A 24,452-nucleotide genomic window follows, 5' to 3' on the forward strand; every position below is an offset into this window, starting at 1 on the left:
TAGAGATTCACAGTTGAAATGTTGTAATTGTTAGGCTTATGGTTAGATTAGATTAGACTTACAGTGTGGAAACAGGCCCTTCGGCCCAACAAGTCCACACCGACCTGCCGAAGCGCAACCCACCCATACCCCTACATATACCCCTTACCTAACACTACAGGCAATTTAGCACGGCCAATTCACCTGACCCGCACATCTTTGGTGCTGTGGGAGGAAACCGGAGCACCCGGAGGAAACCCACGCAGACACGGGGAGAATGTGCAAACTCCACACAGTCAGTCGCCTGAGGCGGGAATTGAACCCAGGTCCCTGGCGCTGTGAGGCAGCAGTGCTAACCACTGTGCCACCGTGCTCCCATCAAAATTTCCAGTTAAACAGCAGCTTAATTGAGAACTATTTGAAACTGTAAACTTATTAAGTGAGCTAATTACGCTACATTGGGGAGATTAAATTGCAAGGTAGGTGATTGCTTTGTGGAACACTGATATTCTATCCATAAAAATGATCCCGAGCTCCCAGCTGCCTGCCTCATCGACACTCCCGCATGTTCCCTGGCCAACATTTCTCCCTCAGGTCTGTTGCAGTGAGACTTAACGCAAGTTGGAAGAACACCACCTCATCTTCTGCTTCAGTTCTACAGGGCACCAGTGAGTCTGCCTCTGGAGTACTGTGCACAGCATTGATCAGCTTATTTAAGGAAGGAGGTAATGCATTGGAAGCAGTTCAGAGAAGGTTTAATCGATTATAACCTGAAATGGATGGGTTGACTTAAGAGAAATGGTTGCACAGGCTAAGTTTATATCCACTGGAATTTAGTTGTATAAGAATTGATAGATAGAATCATAGAAGCCCTAGAGTGTGGAAACAGATCCTCCAGCTCAACAAGTCCACACCAACCCCTGAAGAGTCACCCACCCAGACCCATTCTCCCATTACTCTACATTTATTCCTTACTAATGCACCTAACCTGCACATCCCTGAACACTACGGGCAATTTAGCATGGCCAATTCACCTAACTTTGAGTAAAAAATGAGGTCTGCAGATGCTGGAGATCACAGCTGAAAATGTGTTGCTGGTTAAAGCACAGCAGGTTAGGCAGCATCTCAGGAATAGGGAATTCGACGTTTCGAGCATAAGCCCTTCATCAGGAAAATCACCTAACTTGCACATTTTTCGACAGTGGGAGGAAACCAAAGCACCCAGAGAAAACCCACACAGGCACAGGGAGAATATGCAAATTCCATACAGTCGCCCGAGGCTAGAGTCAAACCGGGTCCCTGGCACTGAGAGGCAGCCACCGTGCTGCCCTACACTGACAGTAACACACAAAATCCGAGAGGGTCTTGACAGGATAGAGGTTAAGGTGACGTTTCCTCTTATGGAACAACCTAGAACTAGTAGTTATTGCTTAAAAAAATCAGGAGTTGCATATTTTAAAACTGATGTTAATTTTATTTTATATCTTAGAGGATCATGAGACTTTGGAACACTTTCCCAAGAAAATGATGGAAGCAGAGATTATAAGGCACAGGTAGGTTGAGCACTATTAAACAAGAGTTTAACGGGAATCAGGGTGGATTGAAACAGAGTTGAGGTTACAATTAGATCAATCATGAATAGTGGAGCAGGTTTGAGAGGGTGAATGTCTTATGTTCTTATGGATTTAGTGCCTGAGTGAAATGTTCTTTATTACAGGGGATTATGCAGTTGAATATAAGTAATTACAGTGAATGAGTTTCAATGAATGAGTGCTTTTAAAACTAAACTCTGCTTTGGATACTTGAGAGAGGTTCTGCGCTAAGTCTGTGGTGATTGCTGAATGCATTCATGTAGAACTCTGAGCTCAAAAACTGCATGAATTTATGTAAAACTCTGTTATCTCACTTTTTAGATTAGAATCAATCTAAACATCAGGTCATAGACAGATTACAGGGGGCTAACACCTTCAACATATTGTCGAGCTATCACCATTGTGAGCAGCTAACCCGAGAATGCAACTTTAAAAAAAAGGGTTTTGTGATTTACACATGAAAGAAGTGAAACTATCACTGTACTCTAACAGATGAAAGGCTTAACAGACAATCAATTTTTCAATGTATAATTTCAGTTACATCACACTGCAAATTTTTGCCATAAATTCTGTGTTACGATCGAGCCCTCTACTATCACCTAATGAAGGAGCGTCGTTCCGAAAGCTACAGTGCTTCCAATTAAACCTGTTGGACTATAACCTGGTGTTGTGTGATTTTTTGCTGAAAATGTATTACTGGAAAAGCGCAGGTCAGGCAGCATCCAAGGAACAGGAAATTCGACGTTTCGGGCATAAGCCCTGAAGAATTTCCTGTTCCTTGGATGCTGCCTGACCTGCTGCGCTTTTCCAGCAACACATTTTCAGCTCTAATCTCCAGCATCTGCAGACCTCACTTTCTCCTCGTTGTGTGATTTTTAACTTTGTACATCCCAGTCCAACACCGTCATCTCCAAATCATGGCTGAATGCATTGGTATAGTCAGCTTTAGAGCAAAGGCTAGTGAGTTATGAAGGGATTTAATGCCCGGATTACAAAAGGTCGTGAATGTGGACAGGACAGCAGAGGTTGGCTTGGAGGGTGCCAGAAGCTATACAGCAGGTGACAGTAACAGCTGTCATGGAGAACATAAGGAGCAATGGGAGTGAGGATGGGAGTGGGAGCATGAGATGGTATGACTGGCATGGACAGGGCGTGGAGAGAGTGTGGGCTGTTTTATATTTTATTGCTTTTGTAAAACTGAAGTTCTCCAGTGCCATGACAGCCGTTTACCCAGCCCAACTCCACACATCCGCCTCTACACTCATTCCAGGTTACCTGGCCCAACACCCAGAGAACCCTGCCACTCTGGAGTGAAATCCCAAAGTCTAGTACCAGATATGCAGAGCTGGGAAATGTTCTGATTCTCCGAGTCTGCAAGCAAATATCTGGCTCATGTGTCAGTAGAGGGTAGTGATTCTACTATTAAGGTTAGTTATGGAAAAGGAGAATGAACAACCTAAAGGAAAAATAATTACATGGCATGCTTCCCACAGGCAAGCATGGATCTGTTCTGATCAGAATCAAAGATCGCCTGGCAAGACTGCAATCAAATAATGTCTTACTGTTTTTCAGCGGCAGCAGCGACTCAAAGGGCGGGAGCTTGCACCAGGGGCCTGCCGGGAGCGGTGAGTCACAGATTTGTGCTTTTAAATTTGATGTCGGGGCGGATCCACGATGGCAGCGGCCCAGCCAGTCTGGGTCTACAGTGCTCCTCCCAAGACTTGGACAAAGTGGGTCACTCACCCCCACCACACTCACCAAATCATTTAAAATAGCTGTTTAATTTAATTAGTTGCTAAGTATTAAATTTAAACAATCTAATCTTCAGTAAAAATGACTAAAGGGAAGGGAGCCCGCAGCTCTCAGCAAGCAGGAACCCCTCCCCCACCCTCTCTAGCTGCAGCAGAGGCATCTGCAGCCGCCCCAGGGGACTTACCTACAGTGGCGAGCCTCGTGGAAATCATCCCCAACCTGGATGCGAAGATCAACGCTTTTATTGAAGAGTCCTGAAGCCGATGGGACTCACTCTCGGCCGTGCTGCAAAAGCACGACCGAGACATTAAGGAAATCAAGCGCCGAGTCAGAGGGGCGGAGCTAAACACCACAACCTCTGAAACTACAGCGCAATCGGCCGTGGATCGGGTCCGGACTCTCGAACAGCGAATTAGAGAATCACATTGATGACCTCAATAATCGAGGTCATCGAAAAAATATTCATTTGCTGGACCTTCCCAAACGGGAAGAGGAAGGCCAGGTTACAGCATTCCTTGGATGGTGGCTTCCACAACTTTTAAATCTGGAGGCTGGGTCAGGCCAGGTATGGGAAGAATGGGCCTACCGGGTTGCAATACGAACCAGCGCCTCCCTTCCGGTCCTGTTCCGACTGTAGAGCTATAAGGAGAGGCAGATACTCTTAGAAGCCTCTAGAAATATTGGAAAAGATTCCCAAGCCATGAGCTATAAAGGATCCAAGATCATCAAATTTTGGGAGAAGATTTGTAGCTCCAGTGCTCGTTGTTGTGGTTCTGTTTGCCAAGCTGGGAATTTGTGTTGCAAACTTTTTGTCCCCTGTCTAGGTGACATCCTCAGTGCTTGGAAGCCTCTTGTGAAAAACTTCTGTGATGTTTCCTCCAGCACTTATAGTGATTTGTCTCTGCTGCTTCCGGTTGTCAGTTCCAGCTGTTAGCTGCAGTGGCCGGTATATTGGGTCCAGGTCGATGTGTTTGTTGATAGAATCTGTGGATGAGTGCCATGCCTCTAGGAATTCCCTGGCTGTTCGCTGTTTGGCCTGCCCTATAATAGTAGCGTTGTCCCAGTCAAATTCATGTTGCTTGTCATCTGCGTGTGTGGCTACTAAGGATAGCTGGTCGTGTCGTTTCGTGGCTAGTTGGTGTTCATGGATGCGGATCGTTAGCTGTCTTCCTGTTTGTCCTATGTAGTGTTTTGTGAAGTCCTTGCATGGGATTTTGTACACTACATTTGTTTTGCTCATGCCGGATATCGGGTCCTTCGTTCTTGTGAGTTGTTGTCTGAGAGTGGCTGTTGGTTTGTATGCTGTTATGAGTCCTAGTGGTTGCAGTAATCTGGCTGTCAGTTCGGAAATGCTCCTGATGTATGGTATTGTGGCTAGTCCTTTGGGTTGCGGCATGTCCTCGATCCATTGTCTTTCCCTTAGGTATCTGTTGATGAAATTGCGCGGGTATCCGTTTTTGGCGAATACATTGTATAGGTGTTCTTCTTCCTCTTTTTGCAGTGCTGGTGTGCTGCAGTGTGTTGTGGCCCTTTTGAATAGTGTCTTGATGCAACTTCTTTTGTGTGTGTTGGGGTGGTTGCTTTCATAGTTCAGGACTTGTTCTGTGTGTGTGGCTTTCCTGTATACCTTTATGGTGAATTCTCCGTTCAGTGTTCTCTGTACCATCACATCTAGGAATGGGAGGTGGTTGTCCTTTTCTTCCTCTCTCGTGAATCAGATTCCTGTGAGTGTGGCGTTGATGATCCGGTGTGTGTTCTCTATTTCTGTGTTTTTAATGATTACAAAGGTGTCATCCACATATCTGACCCAGAGTTTGGGTTGAATTTATGGTAAGACTGTTTGTTCTAACCTTTGCATTACTGTTATGAGTCAAGAGATGGGTGAGCCCATGGGCGTTCCGTTGATTTGTTCGTATATCTGGTTGTTGAATGTGAAGTGTGTTGTGAGGCGCAGGTCCAGTAGTTTGAGTATGTCGTCTTTGTTGATAGTTCAACGTCCTGTTGTCTGTTCTGTATGTCCAGCAGGTTGGCTATTGTTTCTCTGGCTAGGGTTTTGTCGATAGAGGTGAACAGTGCCGTTCCATCGAATGAGACCATGGTTTCTTCCTTGTCTATGTGTATATTTCTGGTGATGTCCAAGAATTCCTGTGTTGATTGTATAGAGTGTCTGGATCCGCTGATCAGGTGTTTCAGTTTGTGCTCTAGTTCTTTAGCCAGTTTGTGTGATGGTGTCCCTGGTAGTGATACTATGGGTCTGAGTGGGATGTTTGGTTTGTGCACTTTAGGTAGTTCATAGAATCTGGGAGTGCTGTTGCTTTCAGGTTTCATTCTCTGTAGGTCAAACCTGGTTATCTGTCCGTTTTTTTGTAGGTTCCTCAGTGTGTTGTTTATCCTATTGGTGAGCTGTGCGGTGGGGTCAAACTCCCTCTTTTGGTAGGTGTTGGTATCTGCAAGTAGTTGTGCTTTTTGGATGTACTCTGCTTTGTCCAGGATGACCGTCATTCTGCCTTTGTCAGAATTCAGCACAAAGGTATACAGGAAACCACACACACAGACCAAGTGCTGAACTATGAAAGTAACCACCCCAACACACACAAAAGAAGTTGCATCAATACACTATTCAAAAGGGCCATAACACACTGCAGCACACCAGAACTGCAAAAAGAGGAAGAAGAACACCTATACAATGTATTCACCAAAAACGGATACCCGTGCAATTTCATCAACAGATGCCTAAGGGAAAGACAACGGAACGAGGACATGCCGCAACCCAAAGGACTAGCCACACTACCATACATCAGGAGCATTTCCAAACTGACAGCCAGACTACTGCGACTACTAGGACTCATAACAGCACACAAACCAACAGCCACTCTCAGACAACAACTCACAAGAACGAAGGACCCGATACCCAGCATGAGCAAAAGCAATGTAGTGTACAAAATCCCATGCAAGGACTTCACAAAACACTACATAGGACAAACAGGAAGACAGCTAACGATCTGCATCCATGAACACTAACTAGCCATGAAACAACACAACCAGCTATCCTTTAGTAGCCACACACGCAGATGACAAGCAACATGAATTCGACTGGGACAACACTACTATTATAGGACAAGCCAAATAGAGAACAGCCAGAGAATTCCTAGAGGCATGGCACTCATCCACAGATTCTATCAACAAACACATTGACCTGGACCCAATATACCGGCCACTGCAGCTAACAGCTGGAACTGACAACCGGAAGCGGCAGAGACAAATCAATATAAATGCCAGAGGAAACATCACAGAAGCACTTCACAGGAGGCTCCCAAGCACTGAGGATGTCATCTAGACAGGGGATGAAACGTTTGCAACACAAATTCCCAGCTCGGCGAACAGAACCAATCCAAGATCATGTTATTCCAGGACTTTTTCCCAGCTCTGGTCCGAAAGAGGAAGGCATTCGATAAGGCAAAGAAGTGTTTAAGGGACTTAAATATTCAGTACTCCTTACAGTACCCAGTGACGCTACGCTTTAACCATGAAGGATCCGTGTATAACTTCGGATCGCTGGAAAAGGCTAAGGAATTTTTGGACTCTTCGATAAATTGTAAGAGATAATGGATGTTGGTTTGCCTTCCCCCAACTCCGGTTTATATCCCCCCCTTTTCTTTTTTTTTTAACCTTACTGTTTAATATTATCTTGGAGGGGTGGGCAGAGGGATTTAGTTATTTGTTCTCTACTTAACAATTTTCCCCCCACCTTGGTTTTTAAAAATTATTCTCTCTCTATATATATATATATATATATAAAAGCAAAGAGTCTAGTTAATGTTGGTGGGAGGAGGTGGTTACCTTATTTTATTTTACCTCTGTCTCGAGGAGCGGGGTTGCTTTCCCTTATTATTTTTTATTATTATACTTAATTATTACTTGTTGAGGATGTAATTTTATAGTTATATATGTTTATACATGGTATTAATATTACCAAATATATCCAGGTGTTGGTGTGGGTGGGGGTTAGGGTGCTCACTGTTAACTCTAGCTCTGTAGTATATGTGAATTCTCCTCATCCTATTGAGGAGCGCCTGGGTCAAGGATGGGGCACTGGTTGGGAAAGGATGCGATGAACGTTTGGAAAGGAAGTGATACCCCCTGGGAACAAGGGGGAAAATCTCCATTTAAATACGTTTTTTTCATTATTTAGAATTTTTTTTTATTATACTGTTGTGAGTGTATTAGAGAGCCTTTATTTTTGTGAATTTTATATGCTCTATGCTCGAGATGTTCTGGATAAGGTTTCCCCTCTCGAGGGGTCTCGGATTTGCCTGGACGATTATGGTTGATCAGTCGGTTAAGTGGTGCACCTGGAATGTCAAGGGGAGTAATTTGCCAGTGAAAAGGAAGAAAATATTATCAAATCTCAAGAAAGAAAGAGTTAATATAGCTCTCCTACAGGAGACACAACTGTTGGATAAAGAACACTTGAAATTACGACAGGGTGGATTTATCAGGCCTTTTTTTCTTCTTTTAGCTCAAAATGCAGGGGAGTTGTTATTCTTATTCGGAAGAATTTCCCTTTCAAAATCCTTAATCAGATAAAAGACGAATCTGGACGATATATTCTGATTAAATATAAATGGAGAGGAATATGGGATTTTAAATTTGTACTGCCCCCCAGCACTCCCCTTTAAATTTATAACGGAAGCTTTCTCAAAATTGATGGCTCTTGGTGCCTGTTATACAATTACAGGGGGAGACTTTAATTGTATTATGGATCCGGAAATAGATAGGATTCCCAAGAGTACTGCAGGAGTATCTCCCAGATCTTGATAATTGGTGGATCTGAACAAAGAATTAGGATTAGTAGATGTATGGAGATGTCTTAATCCACAGGGTAGAGATGTTTCCTTTTACTCCAATCCACATAAATGTCATACCAGAATTGATATGTTTTTTGCCCCCTCAATTTTTAAAAATTCCATATCATCCTGTAAAATAGGTTGTACAGCAATTTCCGATCACGCTGCTGTATATATGGAAATCAAGGTGAGGAACAACGGGACCTCTGCTCGGCATTGGTGTATGAACCTCTTCCTGATGAAAGATAGTAAATTTGTAAAGTACTTCTCTCAAGAATTTAAAACTTTTTTGGGAAATTAATTTAGGTACAGCTAACCCATCAATGATGTGGGAGACCATCAAAGCTTACGCCCGAGGTTTGATCATCTCCGACACAGCGACCCAGAAAAAATTGAAGGGAGAACAACAGCGTCTGCTCGAAGCTCGCTTAAAAGCAGCTGAAACAGCATAAGCTAATAGACCTTCTATTATGAAATTGTAAAGACGGCCCTTAGGACAGCTCTAAACACCACGTTTACCCAAACGGCTAAGAGGGAAATATTATTTGCAAAACAAAGGTTATATGAATTTGGCGACAAACCGGGTGGATACTTAGCATTTCTTGCAAAGAAAAAAACCAGGCCCCTCAAACTATCGCGTCTACCAAGGAAAGTATGGGTATTTTGACTCATGATCATAAAAGGCTTAATGCAATCTTTAGAAAATTTTATTCTGATTTATATAAATCACAGGATTGTGAAGACAGGACTAGGAGGATGTAATCATTTTTTAAAAATTTGACCTTTCCGGACCTAACTCCGGAACAGGTATCGGTCTTAAATGCTCCCCTAACAGTCCAAGAAATTCTTGACTCAATCAGGCAACTTCAGAGCGGTAAGGACCTGGCCCAGATGGCTTTCAAGCTGAATTCTATAAAGAATTTACAGGAATATTGGCTGGTCCACTTATGGACATGTATAACTACACATACAGAGAGGGCTGTCTCCCATCTTCGTTGAAAGAGGCAAATATCTCTCTTATCCTTAAAAAAGGAAAGGATCCAGAAGATTGTGCGTCATTCAGACCAATATCCTTGCTAAATGTAGATTTTAAAATCCTTTCTAAAACGTTAGCATTGAGACTAGAAAGGGTATTACCACATATCATAAAGGAGGATCAGACGGGGTTTATTAAGGGTTTTGAATATGATTCAAGCCTGACATCAGAGAAAGATACCAGGAGTAGTAGTTTCATTAGACGCGGAAAAGGCATTCGATAGGGTTGAATGGTCATATTTGGTTTACGCATTGGAAAGGTTCGGCGTTGGAAAGGTGTTTACCAAATGGGTCTCAACATTGTTTAGTGATCCCAAAGCAGTTGTAGTTACCAATGGATTAGGTTCAGATAGCTTCAGTGTGGATAAGGGCCTCTGACAAGGAGGTCCTCTCTCGACATTGTTATTTACGCTAATAATTGAACCACTAGCAGAAGCTATATGGGCTGATCCTAATATAACGGCCCTGAGGATTGGTACAGGTAAACATAAAATTGCCCTTTATGCAGATGATGTTCTTCTATTCCTCAGTAATCTTCTGAGGTCCATACCTCGTTTAATCCAAGTTATTAATACATTTCGCGCATTCTCAGGCTATAAAATTAATTTCTCAAAATTGGAGGCTATGCCAATGGGTGGCCTTGCTATGATACCCCACTTAGTGGACGGATCCCACTTCCCTGGAGGGTTTCTTACATTTAGGCATTTTTATTACCCCAGTATTTGGTCAGTTACACAAGGCTAACTTTGTGCATTTACTGGAAAGGATAAGGCAGGACCTCCAGCGATGGGGAGACCTTCCAATTTCCTGGCTGGGTAGAATAGCACTAATTAAAATGAATGTCCTATCCCATCTCCTATACCCCATGAGAATGCTTCTCTTACATTATGCTGCCGAGGTTGGCACTTCGTAAATTAAATGGCTGGTTGGGTTCCTTTATCTGGAATCATAGATGGCCCCTCATTAAGCTGAAGAAGCTGCAGCTTCTACAGGCAAGGGGAGGATTGGACTTCCCAGATTTTAGGAAATATCAGTTAAGTTCCCTATTAAGTTACATAGCTGATTGGGTCTTGTCTGATCCGCAATCAATCTGGCTGGACATCGAGGCTTCTCAAGTAAAATGCCCACTTATTAACCTTTTATTTTCAGACAAGAGGAAAATCATTACGGATCACTGTAAAAATCCTATAATAATAAACACAATTAAAGCTTGGAATATAATACGGCAAAATGAGGGCAACTCATATAAAACATCCCCCTATGCTCCGATAGTGGGAGCATGGGGATTTCAACTGGGGATTACAGATGCCACTTTCAAACTCTGGAGATCAGGGGTATCTCATGTTTAGGGTACCTATTTAAAGAAGGGGTCCTGATGTCTTTTGAAAAGCTGCGTCAGAAATTCGGATTATCTAATGGAGATCTCTTTCGATACTTCCAAATTCGAGATTATATACAGAAGAGGACTACGTTATTAGATAGTCTTTATAAATCAAATAGAGAATGTAGAATGCTACGACCAATGGAGGTATCTTCCGTCAGTTCTATTTATCATTTACAACATGATGAAGTATCGGGAGATATGGACAATCTGCTTAAAACATGGTATCAGGATTTGGGACTAGGAATCTCTATAGAAACGTGGAATGAGATTTAGGAAAACGCCAGAAGAATCACCACCTGCAACAGAACTCAGGCTATCCAGCTGAAGATACTTCATAGGGCCCATATAGCACCGGATCGATTGGCAAAATTTAAGGTAGGAGCACCTCCAATGTGTCCCAAATGTAAAATAGAGGTGGGCACTCTTGCACATTGCCTATGGACCTGTCATAGGATCCGTAGATACTGGGCTAAAGTAGCAAATACCCTGACAGAAATTTTAGGAACGGAAATTAAAATATCCCTCCTTTTGGGCTTTTCGAATTTACCCTCCCTGGATATGCATGGGAAGAGATTATTTTCTATTCTCTCTTTCTGTGCAAGGAAAAATATTTTGGTAAACTGGGTGGCTGAGAGCCCCCCGGATTTTCAAATTGGCACAGATTAATTATGGCATGTATCCCCCTTGACTTCCTTACAAATATGGTACACCGAAAGACCGAATTATTTCATAAAATATGGCAGCCCTTCTTGAATTATACAAATACAGATATTTCGGCTATCCTAACAAGGGCTTTTATTTAATTGAGATTATAAACCTGACTGGTCCAGGGCCCATTGGGAGAGGAATCCCGCACGAATACGGGTTTTGTTACATTTGATATTAACACATTTCGAGCATGTATCTCACTATCCAATTTCTGTTTTATCCGTTGATTTTTTTCTTTCTCTTATTTGAATAATGTAAGAGACTTAATTATACACTCTGGTTAGTTGTAGGTTAGATTAGTGGTTAGTTGAGGTTTTTTTTTCTTTCTCGATAGTTTTCTTTTGTTAAATTTTGGTTATTATTTATTTAAGATTTAATTGTTTATCAATGCTTGTACTTGAGAGTTTTGTTTATTTTTATAAACTTGTAAAAATGTTAAATTTCTAATAAAAATATCTATTAAAAAAATTTGATGTCAGAGACGTTTCTGGAAAAGGAGGGACTTCTTATGTTTATTTCCATCCTGCTATATAAGTCAGTGTCTTCTCAACCCGAGACCCTTCCTTTGTAGGGCCTCCCACCCAACCACCTCCTCTAACCTTAAAGACCAGGGACATATCAGGTAAGCGTCTCTTTTTTACTTTGTGACTAGGGGACTAGCAGGGATGGCAGTGCAGGGAGAGAATGTTCCTCCTGCATGATGTTTGAGGTCAGGGACTCCATTAGTGTCCCATCCAAGTACATCTGCAGGAAGTGCACTTAACTCTCAATCTTCCAAGACCGTGTTAGGGAACTGGAGCGGGAGCTGGATGATAGACAGGAGTTACAGGGAAGTAGATACCCCTAAGCAAGAAGAAAGCTGGGTGACTGTTCAAAAGGGGAAAAAACAGTCAGTGGAGGGATCCCCTGTGGTTGTTCCCCTGAAAAACATGTATACTGTTTTGGATACTGTTGAGGGGGCTGACTTATCAGGGGCAAGCTGTGGGGCCCAGGTCTCTGGCACAGAGCCTGTCCCTGTTGCACAGAAGGGAAGGAGGGAAAGGAGGAGAGTGTTAGTCATTGGGGACTCGATAGTTAAAGGTTCAGATAGGAGGTTTGTTGGGAACAAACGAGATTCACGGGTTAGTGTGTGACCTCCCAGGTGTCAGGGTCCATGATTTCTCGTATTGGATCTTTGGGGTCCTGAAAGAAGAGGGTGATCAGCCTCAAGTTGTTGTTCATGTAGGTACCAATGACATAGGTAGAAAGAGGGATAGGGATGTAAGGCAGGCTTTCTGGGAGCTAGGGTGGAAGCTAAGAGCTAGAACAAACACAGAGTTGTTATCTCTGGATTGTTACCCTTGCCACATGATAGCGAGGCAAGGAATAGGGAGAAATATCAGCTAAACACGTGGCTGAAGGATGGTGCAGGAGGGAGGGTTTCGGGATAATTGGGGCTCATTCTGGGGAAGGTGGAACTTGTACAAAAAGGACAGTCTTCACTTGAACCAGAGGGGTACTAATATTCTGGGTGGGAAATTTGCTTGTGCTATTTGGGTGGGTTTGAACTAGCTCAGCAGAGGGATAGGAACTGGAGGTGGAGTTGCAGTGCACAGGAGAATGACAGTAGGAAGGACAGGGACAGCAAACTGGTTTGAAGTGTGTCTACTTCAACGCCAGAAGAATCTGAAATAAGGTAGGTGAGTTTGCAGCATGGATAGGTACCTGGGACTTCGATGTTGTGGCCATTTCGGAGACATGGATAGAGCAGGGTGAGGAATGGAGGTTGCAGGTTCCAGGATTTAGATCTTTCATTAAAAACAGACAAGGTGGTAAAAGAAGGGGAGACGTGGCCTTGTTTGTCAAAGATAGTATAACGATGGCTGAGAGAATTTTTGATGAGGACTCGTCTACTGAAGTAGCGTGGGCTGAGGTTAGAAACAGGAGAGGAGAGGTCACACTGCTTGGAGTTTTTTTATGGGCCTCCGCAGCGTTCCAGGGAGGTGGAAGAGAAGATTAGCGAAATTATTCTAAGTAGGAGTGAAAGGAACAGGGTGGTCATTATGGGGGACTTTAACTTCCGTAACATTGGAAAGGTTATAGCTCTAGTATGTTGGATGGATCGGTTTTTGTCCAATGTGTACAGGAGGGTTTCCTGACACAATACGTCGAAGGGCCGACAAGAGGGGAGACCACACTGGATATGGTGCTTGGTAATGAACCACGCCAGGTGTTTGATTTAGTTGTAGGTGAGCACTTTGGAAAGAGTGACCATAATTCAGTTACATTTAGTTTAGCAATGAAAAGGGATAGGTACATGCCACAGTTATCTATTAGACAAGAATTAGGATGCATAGAATGGGGTGGCAAAATGCAGGGGATGCAGACAATCAAAATGTGGAGCTGGTTTAAGGAACAGATATTGCGTGCCCTTGATAGGTATGTCCCTGTCAGGCAGGGAGGAAGTGATAAGGTAAGGGGACAGTGGTTTACTACAGAAATTGCATCTCTTGTTAGGAATGAGGTTTATGTGTTGATGAGGCAAGATGGTTCCGATGAGGCGATGGAGAGTTACAGATCAGCTAGGAAGGATTTAAAGACAGTTAAGAAGAGCAAAGAGAGGACACGAGCAGTCTTTATCAAGTAGAATAATGGAGAACCCTACAGCTTTCTATAGGTATGTGAGAAATAAAAAGATGATTAGGAAAGGAATAGGACCTACTGCTCCTCGGATGCTGCGTGAACTGCTGTGCGTTTCCATCACCACTCTAATCTAGACTCTGGTTTCCAGTATCTGCAGTCATTGTTTTTAACCTAGGAATATGGCCAGTCAAAGACAGAAATGGGAAGTTGAATGTGGACCCTGTAGAGATCGGAGCGGTGCTAAGTGAATATTTCTCATTGGTGTTCACTCAGAAAAAGGAAAATATTGTAGAGGAGAAGAATGAGGTACGAGATATTAGACTAGAAAGGATCGAGGTTAGTTATGCACAGGTGTTATCAATTCTAGAAGGAGTGAAAGTAGACAAGTCCCCTGGGCCAGATGGGATTTATCCGAGGATTCTCTGGGAAGCTAGGGAGGAGATAGCAGAGCTTTGGGCTTTGATATTTGAGTCGTCATTGTCTCCACATTTAGTACATGAGGACTGGAGGATTGCAAATGTTGTGCCTTTGTTCAAGAAGGGCAGCAGAGAAGACCCAGGTAATTATAGACCAGTGAGCCTTACTTCTGTTGTAGGTAAGGTTTTGGAAAGGATTATAATAGATAAGATTTATAATCATCTAGCAAGCAGCAATTTGATTCAGATAGTCAACATGGTTTACTCTAAGATTTTAACCTACTGCGAATCCTCTTACAAGGATGCCTTCCTTGAAGAAGCTCTCTTCCTCCCTCTACAAGGATTTCAGTGAGTCCCTCTCTCACTGCACCCCCCAGGTACCTCCTTCCACCTATCCCACCTCCATCGCCCCTCCCCCTAGTCCCTCCTCCCTACCTTTTATCTTAGCCTGCTTGGCTCTCTCTCTCTTATTCCTGATGAAGGGCTTATGCTCGAAACGTCAAATTCTCTATTCCTGAGATGCTGCCTGGCCTGCTGTGCTTTGACCAGCAACACATTTGCAGCCATGGTTTCATCAAGGGCAGGTTGTGTCTCAAAAACCTCATTGAGTTTTTTGAGAAGGTGACCAAGCATGTCGATGAGGGTAGGCAGTTGACGTGGTATACATGGACTTCAGTAAAGCCTTTGATAAGGTTCCACATGGTAGGCTGATGGAGAAAATGCAGAGGCATGGGATTGAGGGTGATTTAGCAGTTTGGATTGGAAACTGGCCTTCTGAAAGTGGTGGTTGATGGAAAATATTCAGCCTGCAGTCTGGTTACTAGTGGTGTGCCACAAGGATCTGTTTTGGGACCACTACTGTTTATCATTTTTATAAATGACTTAGACGCAGGCATAGGTGGATGGATTAGTAAATTTGCAGATGACATTAAAGTTGGTGGAGTAGTGGACAGTTTGGAAGAACTTTACAGGTTGCAGGGGGACTTAGATAAATTGCAGAATTGGGAGAGGTGGCAAATGCAGTTCAATGCAGCTAAATGTGAGATGATGCACTTTGGGAAGAATAATAGAAAGGCAGAGTACGTGGTCAATAGAAGGATTCTTGAAAGTGTGGATGTGCAGAGGGATCTTGGAGTCCATGTGCATAGATCCCTGAAAGTTGCCACCCAGGTTGATAGTGCTGTGAAGAAGGCATACGGTATGTCAGTCGTAGAGGGATTGAGTTCCGGAACCACAATATCATGCTCCAACTATACAAAACGCTGGTCCAGCCACACTTGGAATATTGTGTACAGTTCTGGTCCCCATATTTCGGGAAGGATGTGGAAGCATTGGAAAAGGTGCGGAGAAGATTTACCAGGATGTTGCCTGGTCTGGAGGGAAGGTCTTATGAGGAAAGGCTGAGAGACTTGCGTCTGTTCTCATTGGAAGGAACAAGGCTAAGGGGGGAATTTAATAAGAGACAAACAAGATGATCAGAGGATTAGATAGAGTAGACAGTGAAAATCTTTTTCCTAGGATGATCACATCAGCTTGTACGAGAAGGCATAACTACAAATTGAGGGGTGATAGATTCAAGACAGATGTCAGAGGAAAGTTCTTTACACAGTGAGTGGTAAGGATGTGGAATGCCCTACCTGCTAATGTAGTCAATTCAGCCACATTAGGAAGATTTAAACAATCCTTAGATAAGCACATGGATGATTTTGGGATAGTGTAGGGGGACAAGCTGAGAATAGTTCACAGGTCGTCGCAACATCGAGAACTGAAGGGCCTGTACTGCGCTGTAATGTTCTGTGTATATGTTCTATATACTATGTTCTAACACAGGTAATTCAACACAGTTAGGATACATTCTAATATAACTGAAAGATAATCAAATCAAATTTAGATAACATGATGACAAACAAGTTAAACTAAGATAATAGGTGCAAATGACAGATCAGATGAATAATTGAAAATCAGGCTGATTATGGAAGGTTCAGAGGGGAGTAAAAATATAGAACAAGTAAGAGACATGAAGTGAGTATGAGAAGAGACAAGTCTTCTCCAAATATGTCAAGAGTGAAAAGATGCTAAAAGTAGAAATAAAGGCAATTACGTACCCAAAATAGTGCACTGATTTAGATTCGATGAGATTACTTTGATTAGACCCTCCAAAGAGCAACCCACCCAGATCCATTCCCCAACATTTACCCTTTCACCTAACACTACGGGCAATTTAGCATGGCCAGTTCACCTAACCAGCACAACTTTGGACTGTGGGAGGAAACCGGAGAAAACCCAGACAGACACAGGGAGAACGTGCAAACTCCACACAGACAGTTGCCCAGGTCTCTGGCATTGTGAGGCAGCAGTGCTAACTACTGTACCACCGTGGCGTACTAGAAACAGGTTGTATGGCTGAAAAAAAAAGAATATTGTCTCTGTCTTTATAAATAAGATGGTGTCAAAGTTGTAGTGAAAAAGGGAAGCTAGATAAGCTGTTATTAATCAATTATTAATCTATCTAATGACTCCTCTAAATGGACAGACCACCAGTACTTGTTGAGATGTACTGCAGAAATTCACCAAAGCTCTTTAAACATCACCTTTCAAACCCACAAGTTCCATCTGGAAAGTCAATTGCAACAGATACCTGGAAACACCAACCACCTGCCAGCTTCCCTCCAAGCCACTCATCACATTGATTTGAAAATTGCATCATTCCTTCTGCTTTGATGGGTCAAAATCTTGGAATTCCCTGCCTAACAGATTTGTGGGTGCAACAGGATGGGCCATTTCATTAGTGAATCAGATTAGTTAGCCAGGCAATCGACAATGGATTCATGGTCATCATGGTCTCTTAACTAAAATGGCAGGATTTGAACCTGCATCCTCAGAATGTCACCTGGGGCCTCTGGATTAACAGTCCAGCCATGCTTCCAGTAGGCTATCATTGTTGGTTTGTATGGGATTAGTTGAACGGCTACTTAGGGGTTACTTTACGCATTTAATCGTCTGATTTTTCTGAAGTTAAAAGTTTTCTCAACTTTTCTAGTCTAAATTTTACTTAAGTACACCAAAACCCTCTGAATACTCTGATTTAAAAGGAGAGTTTTAGAAGGTTCCATGCATGTTGGAATTGCCCAGCAAAAAGTTCAATTTTCCCAGCAATTCCATCAGAGTTTGCTATGGTGGACACTCTACTGGGTCACTGAATACAACTGTTATCTATACTGAAATAATGACCACTTGCCATTGGAAAATCTGGGCCATATTTTGCTAAGTAAGGAAAACCAAGTGTCTGAATAACTTTTTCAGACTGGAGCCATGGATATACAGGAGGAGAAAGTGAGGACTACAGATGCTGGAGATCAGAGCTGAAAATATGTTGCTGGAAAAGCGCAACAGGTCAGGCAACATCCAAAGAGCAGGAGAATCGACGTTTTGGGCATGAGCCCTTCTTCAGGAATGAGGCAAGTGTGTCCAGCAGGCTAAGATAAAAGGTAGGGTGGAGGGACTTGGGGGAGGGCATTGGAAATGCGATAGGTGGAAGGAGGTCAAGGTGAGGGTGATGGGCCGGAGTGGGGTGGGGGCGGAGAGGTCAGGAAGAAGATTGCAGGTTAGGAAGGTGGTGCTGAGTTCGAAGGATTTGACTGAAACAAGGTGGGGGGAGGGGAAATGATGAAACTGGAGAAATCTGAGATCATCCCTTGTGGTTGGAAGGTTTCTAGGTGAAAGACGAGGTGCTCTTCCTCCAGCCGTCATGTTGCTATGGTCTGGCGATGGAGGAGTCCAAGGACCTACATGTCCTTGGTGGAGTGGGAGGGGGAGTTGAAGTGCTGAGCCACGGGATGGTTGGGTTGGTTGGTCCGGGTGTCCCAGAGGTGTTCTCTGAAACGTTCCGCAATAGGCGGCCTGTCTCCCCAATATAGAGGAGGCCACATCGGGTGCAGTAAATGATGTGTTTGGAGGTGAAGGTGAATTTGTGGCAGATATGGAAGGATCCCTTGGGACCTTGGAGGGAAGTAAGGGGGGGGGGGGGGGGAGGTGTAGGCGCAAGTTTTGCATTTCTTGCGGTTGCAGGGGAAGGTGCCGGGAGTGGAGGTTGGGTTGGTGGGGGGTATGGACCTGACAAGGGAGTCACGGAGGGAGTGGTCTTTTCGGAATGATGCTAGGGGAGGAGAGGGAAATATATCCCTGGTGGTGGGGTCCATTTGGAGGTGGCAGAAATGTCAACGGATGATACGATGTATATGGAGGTTGGTGGGGTGGAAGGTGAGGACCAGTGGGGTTCTGTCCTGGTGGCAATTGGAGGGACGGGGCTCAAGGGCAGAGGAGCGGGAAGTGTAGGGGAGAGCATCGTTGATCACGTCTGGGGGGAAATTGCGGTCTTTGACGAAGGAGACCATCTGGGTTGTATGGCATTAGAACTGGTCCTCCTGGGAGCAGATGCGGCGGAGACGAAGGAATTGTGAGTATGGGATGGCGTTTTTACAGGGGGCAGGGTGGGAGGAGGTGTAGTCTAGGTAGCTGTAGGAGTCGGTCGGTTCATAGTAAATGTCTATGTTGATTCGGTCTCGTGGGAGCACAAGGCAGCGCCGATACAGTCATCGATGTAGCGGAGGAAAAGGTGGGGAGTGGTGCCAGTGTAGCTGCGGAAGATGGACTGTTCCACATATCCGGCGAAAAGGCAGGCATAGCTGGGGCCCATGCGGGTGCCCATGGCTACTCCTTTGGTTTGGAGGAAGTGGGAGGATTGAAAAGAGAAGTTGTTCAGGGTGAGGACCAGTTCAGTCAGTCGAAGGAGGGTGTCAGTGGAAGGGTACTGGTTGGTACGGCGGGAAAGGAAGAAGCGGAGGGCTTTGAGTCCTTCGTGCTGGGGGATGGAGGTGTACAGGGACTGGATGTCCATGGTGAAGATAAGGCATTGGGGACCGGGGAAGCGAAAATCCTGGAGGAGGTGGAGGTCGTGGGTGGTGTCCCAAATGTAGGTGGGGAGTTCTTGGACTAAGGTTGACAGGACCATGTCGAGGTATGCAGAGATGAGGTCGGTGGGGCAGGAGCAGGCTGAGACAATGGGTCGGCCGGGGCAATCAGGTTTGTGGATTTTGGGCAGGAGGTAGAAACGGGCGATGCGGGGTTGTAGGACTATGAGATTGGAAGCGGTGGATGGGAGATCCCCTGAGGTGATGAGGTTATAGGATGGTCTGGGATTTGATGGTTTGGTGGTGGGAGGTGGGGTCATGGTCAAGGGGACTGTAGGGGGAGGTGTCCGTGAGCTGGCATTTAGCCTCAGAGTGTAAAGGTCGGTGTGCCAAACTACTACCGCGCCTCCCTTGTCTGCAGGTTTGATAGTGACGTTGGGGTTGGAGTGGAGGGAATGGAGGGCTGCACGTTCCGAGGGTGAGAGGTTGGAGTGGGTGAGAGGGGTGGAGAGGTTAAGGCGGTTAATGTCGCGGCGGCAGTTGGCTATGAAGAGATTGAGGGCAGGTAAGAGGCCAGCACAGAGTGTCCAGGTGGATGGGGTGTGTTGGAGGTGAGAGAAGGGGTCGTCAGAGGGTGAGCAAGAATCCTGGTTGAAGAAGCAGGCGCGGAGGCGAAGGCGGTGGAAGAATTGTTCGATGTCTCGCCGTTGGTTGAACTCGTTGATCCGAGAGCGTAGGGGAATGAAGGTGAGGCCTCTGCTGAGAACTGATCTTTCATCCTCAGAGAGGGGGAGGTCTGGAGGGATGGTGAAAACACAGTAGGGCTGGGAGCTAGCTCCTGGTGTGGGGCTGGAGCTGGGAGTGGGGGCGGGGATGGAGATCGGCGTGGGGGGCGGGGTTAGGCGTGCGGATGGGAATCGGCATGGGGCGGGGTTAGGTGAGGTGATGGAGATCAGCGTGGGGGCGGAGATGCATGCAGCATGGTGGTTGTGCAGGTTAGTGATGTCACTGGAGGCAGAAGTGGCTGCGGCGACAGCAACCCAGGAGGCGGAAGTGGCTGTGGTGACGACACAAACAGTGTTATTCCCGATAGCCGTGGACCCCGCAGAGGCCGCGAATCTGTCGGCGATGGTCTTCCTGGCGATAGTGGAGGAGGTTGTCTGGGTGGCGATCGCAGAGGCTGCGAGGTCAGTGGGGGCGGAAGTGACGTCACGGTTCGCGGCAGCGGTTGCTGCTGCGGGCGCTGCAGCGGCCGCGTGCTTTATGGCGCCAGAGTGCGGTTGTCTGGGCGGTGATCGCAGAGGCTGCGAGGTCGGTGGGGGCGGAAGTGACGTCAAAGCGATTGTCTGGGTGGCCCTCCAGGAATATATAGGCTCCTGCATGGTTTCTATTAAGCCTTGGTTGTTTTGATCAATTTTAATGACTTGAGATGTCAACTTACAAAGCACGATTTCAATTTTCAGAAGACACAAAACATTAAGCATTTAGAACTGTGAGGAGATAGTGACAAAATTCAAGAAGTAGTGAACTGCTTAGTGTCCTGGGCAGACATGTTACCGGTAAAATTTAACACAGAGAAGTATTTATTTTAGTTGGAAGAACAAAGAAGCAACATAAAATAAATAATGCAATTCAGGAACGCTGGGAACTGTGTGCAAACAGAGATGTGTACTCAAATATTAGAAGGTGGGAGATCAGTTGAGAAAGTGCTTTAAACTTGGTGCATAGTGTCCTGGACTTAAGAATTCAAAGGCAAAAAAAATGTGATAAACATGATTGACACAAGTTTGGATATGATTGAGGCATTGTATCCAGTTCTCTCTCCCTCACTTTCAAAGCATGCAAGGCATTGGTTTCAAAGAAAGCTTCCAAGAATGGGGATCTTGTGTCGCATAGATAAATTGGACAGCCTTGGGCTGGTCTGCTTACAGAAGTTAAGACTGAAAGGAGATTTGATAGAGATATGCAAACTCATGGGGCATCCATCAAGTGCATACTGCACGCAGTGGATACAGACTCATTTGAAGCCTTAAAACGAATTGAACAATCACCTGAATTTAACAGATTGACACTATTAATTGTGGAAAGGCAGGGGACTAGGGCAGTTGTACTTTGCAGAGAATTGGCATGGTCACAATGAAGCAAACAGTCTCATTCTGCCCTTTAACCAATCAGAGAAGTGAAAGTAGAGCACAAAAGTTCAGACTGAAAGTAAATGAATAATTGATATGGAGTGCAAATTAAAACAGCATAAATGCACAATTCCCATTATATACATTATTTCATAAAGAAGTACTTTTCATAAAAGCTTACCTCTTTTAATACCAGAATCTGGTCAGCAGCACTTAAATATTGAAGTTGATGTGTCACCAGAATACGAGGCTTATTTTTCAAAACCCCAGTTATACACCTAAGGGAAATATGAAAAATCAATTTCTCAGTTGCTCACTTTACTGCCATTGAACTTTATAATTCTGCAAGTCCATTCTGGATGGTCTCAGGGTAACTTTTGGGGTGCACACTTAGTTCTAGATCAAATGTATCTTCTAAAGAAAAAATCAAGTTATAAAACAAAAGTCCCAAAATGAGAAAATATTACAAAGTGACACTAAAAAAAATTTAAAAATGTAGAAGTTAACACGTGAATGCATCTTACTATCTGCCTCTTCAAATCACTTCTTACAGACCTACTTACCTATTATATCACTACCAATGGACATGGAAGTATGTGGAGACAGCCTCAACAAGTCTCAAAGCCTCAGCAAGTTACTAATGTATGCAAACCTTGTGTTAAGTGGTCTTGTTTTGGCATCTATATTCGTACCACAAATTGCTGGAGTATCAGCACAATAGGTCCCTATAAATATTACATCTAATAGACTTACTTTCTCAATCATTGAAAGAAAAGGAGAGAAGAGTAAAAGACAAATTAAGCATAGAGAAGGATCGGGAATTGGCATGAAAGGAGAAAATATTCGAGAGAGAGAGAGAGAGAGAGAGAGAAAAGAGAAACAGGATATAACATTACGTTTGCAGGAGCCAAACATATTTGAAAAGTATTGAATAGGGAAGGAGGATACAGACCGATTGGTGGAATTAAAAGATGAAATTTAATGCAGAGAAATGTGAAGAACTTATCAAGAAAGAATAATATTACCCCTGTACATGGTACAATTTTAATAGCAGAACAGGGAGAGAGATCAGAAGGTTCACATACACCACCCACACACGAGTGATGGAACAATTTGATGTGGATATTAAAAAGCAAATGAATTCTTGATTTAAAAGTCATGGGGTAGATTTTGGACAGAGTTGTAGCCCATGTCAAATCCTGGTTAATCATTCAGTGGTGAGGCTGCCCACAATATTGCTGGCTGCCTCACAGCAATTTAATACTTGGAGCAGCAATGACTGTTTTCAGATATTCTTCCACCTCTTTCACAGGATAGCGACCCAACTTGAAGAACCACTCACTAATCAGAGCCAACAACTCTGTAAGCTCCAGTTCTGTCAGTTAAGAGCATTGGCTACTGCTAACAGGCAAAGGAGACCAGACAGGGCAGGATAGGTCGAGGGAAGCAAGTCCTGATGAGGGCAGGGTGACAGCAGGAAGGCAGTAAGTAAAACTTTTTAGTTGTGAGTAAATATAAATAATCCAATCAAGGGGCCAACATAAGCCTGAGCATCTATAGCTGATAGATTTCCTACATGGAATGGGCTTCCTACTGGCCCAGATAAAATAGTGGCAGTAAAATAAAAAAAACTAAGCAAGCCAGAGACTTGAAACAAAAACAATAATTGCTGGGGAAACTCAGAAGGTCTGCTAACACCTATGGAGACAAATCAGAGTCCAGGTTTCGAGCCCAGTGACTCTTCAGAGGAGAACTGAACAGAAGAAGTGTCACTGGGCTCAAAACATTGACTCAGTTTCCTGTTCAGGGATGCTGCCAGAAATCCCTGAGTTACTAACGGCATGGCAGACTCTCAACAGTTCACAGAGATCAACAGCACACAAAAAAGCCTTTGTCTTATCATGTATGTGCTGGTCAGAAACTACCATTATAATTCCATTTTACTGCAATTGGCCTATACTCCTTGGCAGTGCAAGTGCAAATCTAAATACTTCATAGAGTCGTAGCATCACAGGATCCCTACAATGTGGAAGCGGGCTATTTGGCCCATTGTGTCTATACTGACCCTGCAAAGACAATCCCAACCAGACTCATCCCCTACCCTATCCCCATAACCCCACATTTACCACAGTTAATCCACCTGGCCTGCATATCCTGGACACTATGGGCAATTTAGCATGGGCAATCCACCTAGCCTGTACATCATTGGACTGTGGGAGGAAACCAGAGCACCAGAGAAAACTCATGCAGACATGGGGAGATAGTGCAAGTTCTACATAACCAGTCGCTCAAGGGTGGAATCGAAACCTTAGAGGGTTTACGCCTCTACCACATTTACAGGCAGTGAGTTCCACATTCCCACTCTCCACTGAGTGAAGAATCTTTTCCTCACATTCCTCTAAACCTTCAGCCCCTTATATTATATCAATGCCCATGGTCTTTGATTCCATCATCAAGGGTGAAAGCTTCTTCCTGTCTATTCTATCTATGCCGCCATAATTTTATACATCTCAATCATGTTCACTCTTATTCTCCTCTAGTCCAAGGAAAACAACCCCAGTCTGTCCAAACTTTCTTTCATAACAAAAGCTCCAGCCCCGGCAACATCTCTACGGCACCCTCTCCAGTTTTATCACATTCCTCCTATAACATGGATTCCAGAATTGCACACAATATCCTACCTGTGGCCTATCCAACATTTTATACAGTTCCAGTACAAGCCCAATGTCTCAACTAACAAAGGCAAGTATCCCATATACTTTCTGAGCTACTTCATCCACCCGTCCTGATACCTTACGGGACTGGTATACATGCACATCAAGGGCTCTCTGATCAAGGTCTTCCTGTCTATCATCTGTTCCATTGCCTTGTTTGTCCTGCCTAAGTGAACACCTCAAACTTATCCAGATCCAATTCTATTTGCCACTGATCAGCCCATCTGACCAGTCCGTACATGCCCTGTTGTAGTAGAAGGTTATTCTCCTCACTACTTATCACCCCACAATTTTTTGTATCTTTCTTTTGACTCTTCTGCCTTAAAGTCTAAAGTGCCAAGAACAGGAAGAAGACCACTCA

General features: G+C 44.2%; 1 protein-coding gene across 3 annotated transcripts in view; it reads right to left on the minus strand.

The window, feature by feature from the left end:
* abcc4 (ATP-binding cassette, sub-family C (CFTR/MRP), member 4) overlaps positions 1 to 24,452 on the minus strand; it is a 472,542-nt gene that overhangs the window by 277,068 nt on the left and 171,022 nt on the right. For all 3 annotated transcript variants that reach the window (XM_060825961.1, XM_060825960.1, XM_060825959.1), the window contains exon 14: positions 21,559 to 21,655. In XM_060825961.1, coding sequence (XP_060681944.1) covers positions 21,559 to 21,655 — 97 coding nt within the window. The remainder of the gene's footprint in view (positions 1 to 21,558; positions 21,656 to 24,452) is intronic.

The sequence above is a fragment of the Hemiscyllium ocellatum genome, chromosome 6 (genome assembly GCF_020745735.1).
Source record: "Hemiscyllium ocellatum isolate sHemOce1 chromosome 6, sHemOce1.pat.X.cur, whole genome shotgun sequence".
Taxonomy (NCBI): domain Eukaryota; kingdom Metazoa; phylum Chordata; class Chondrichthyes; order Orectolobiformes; family Hemiscylliidae; genus Hemiscyllium; species Hemiscyllium ocellatum.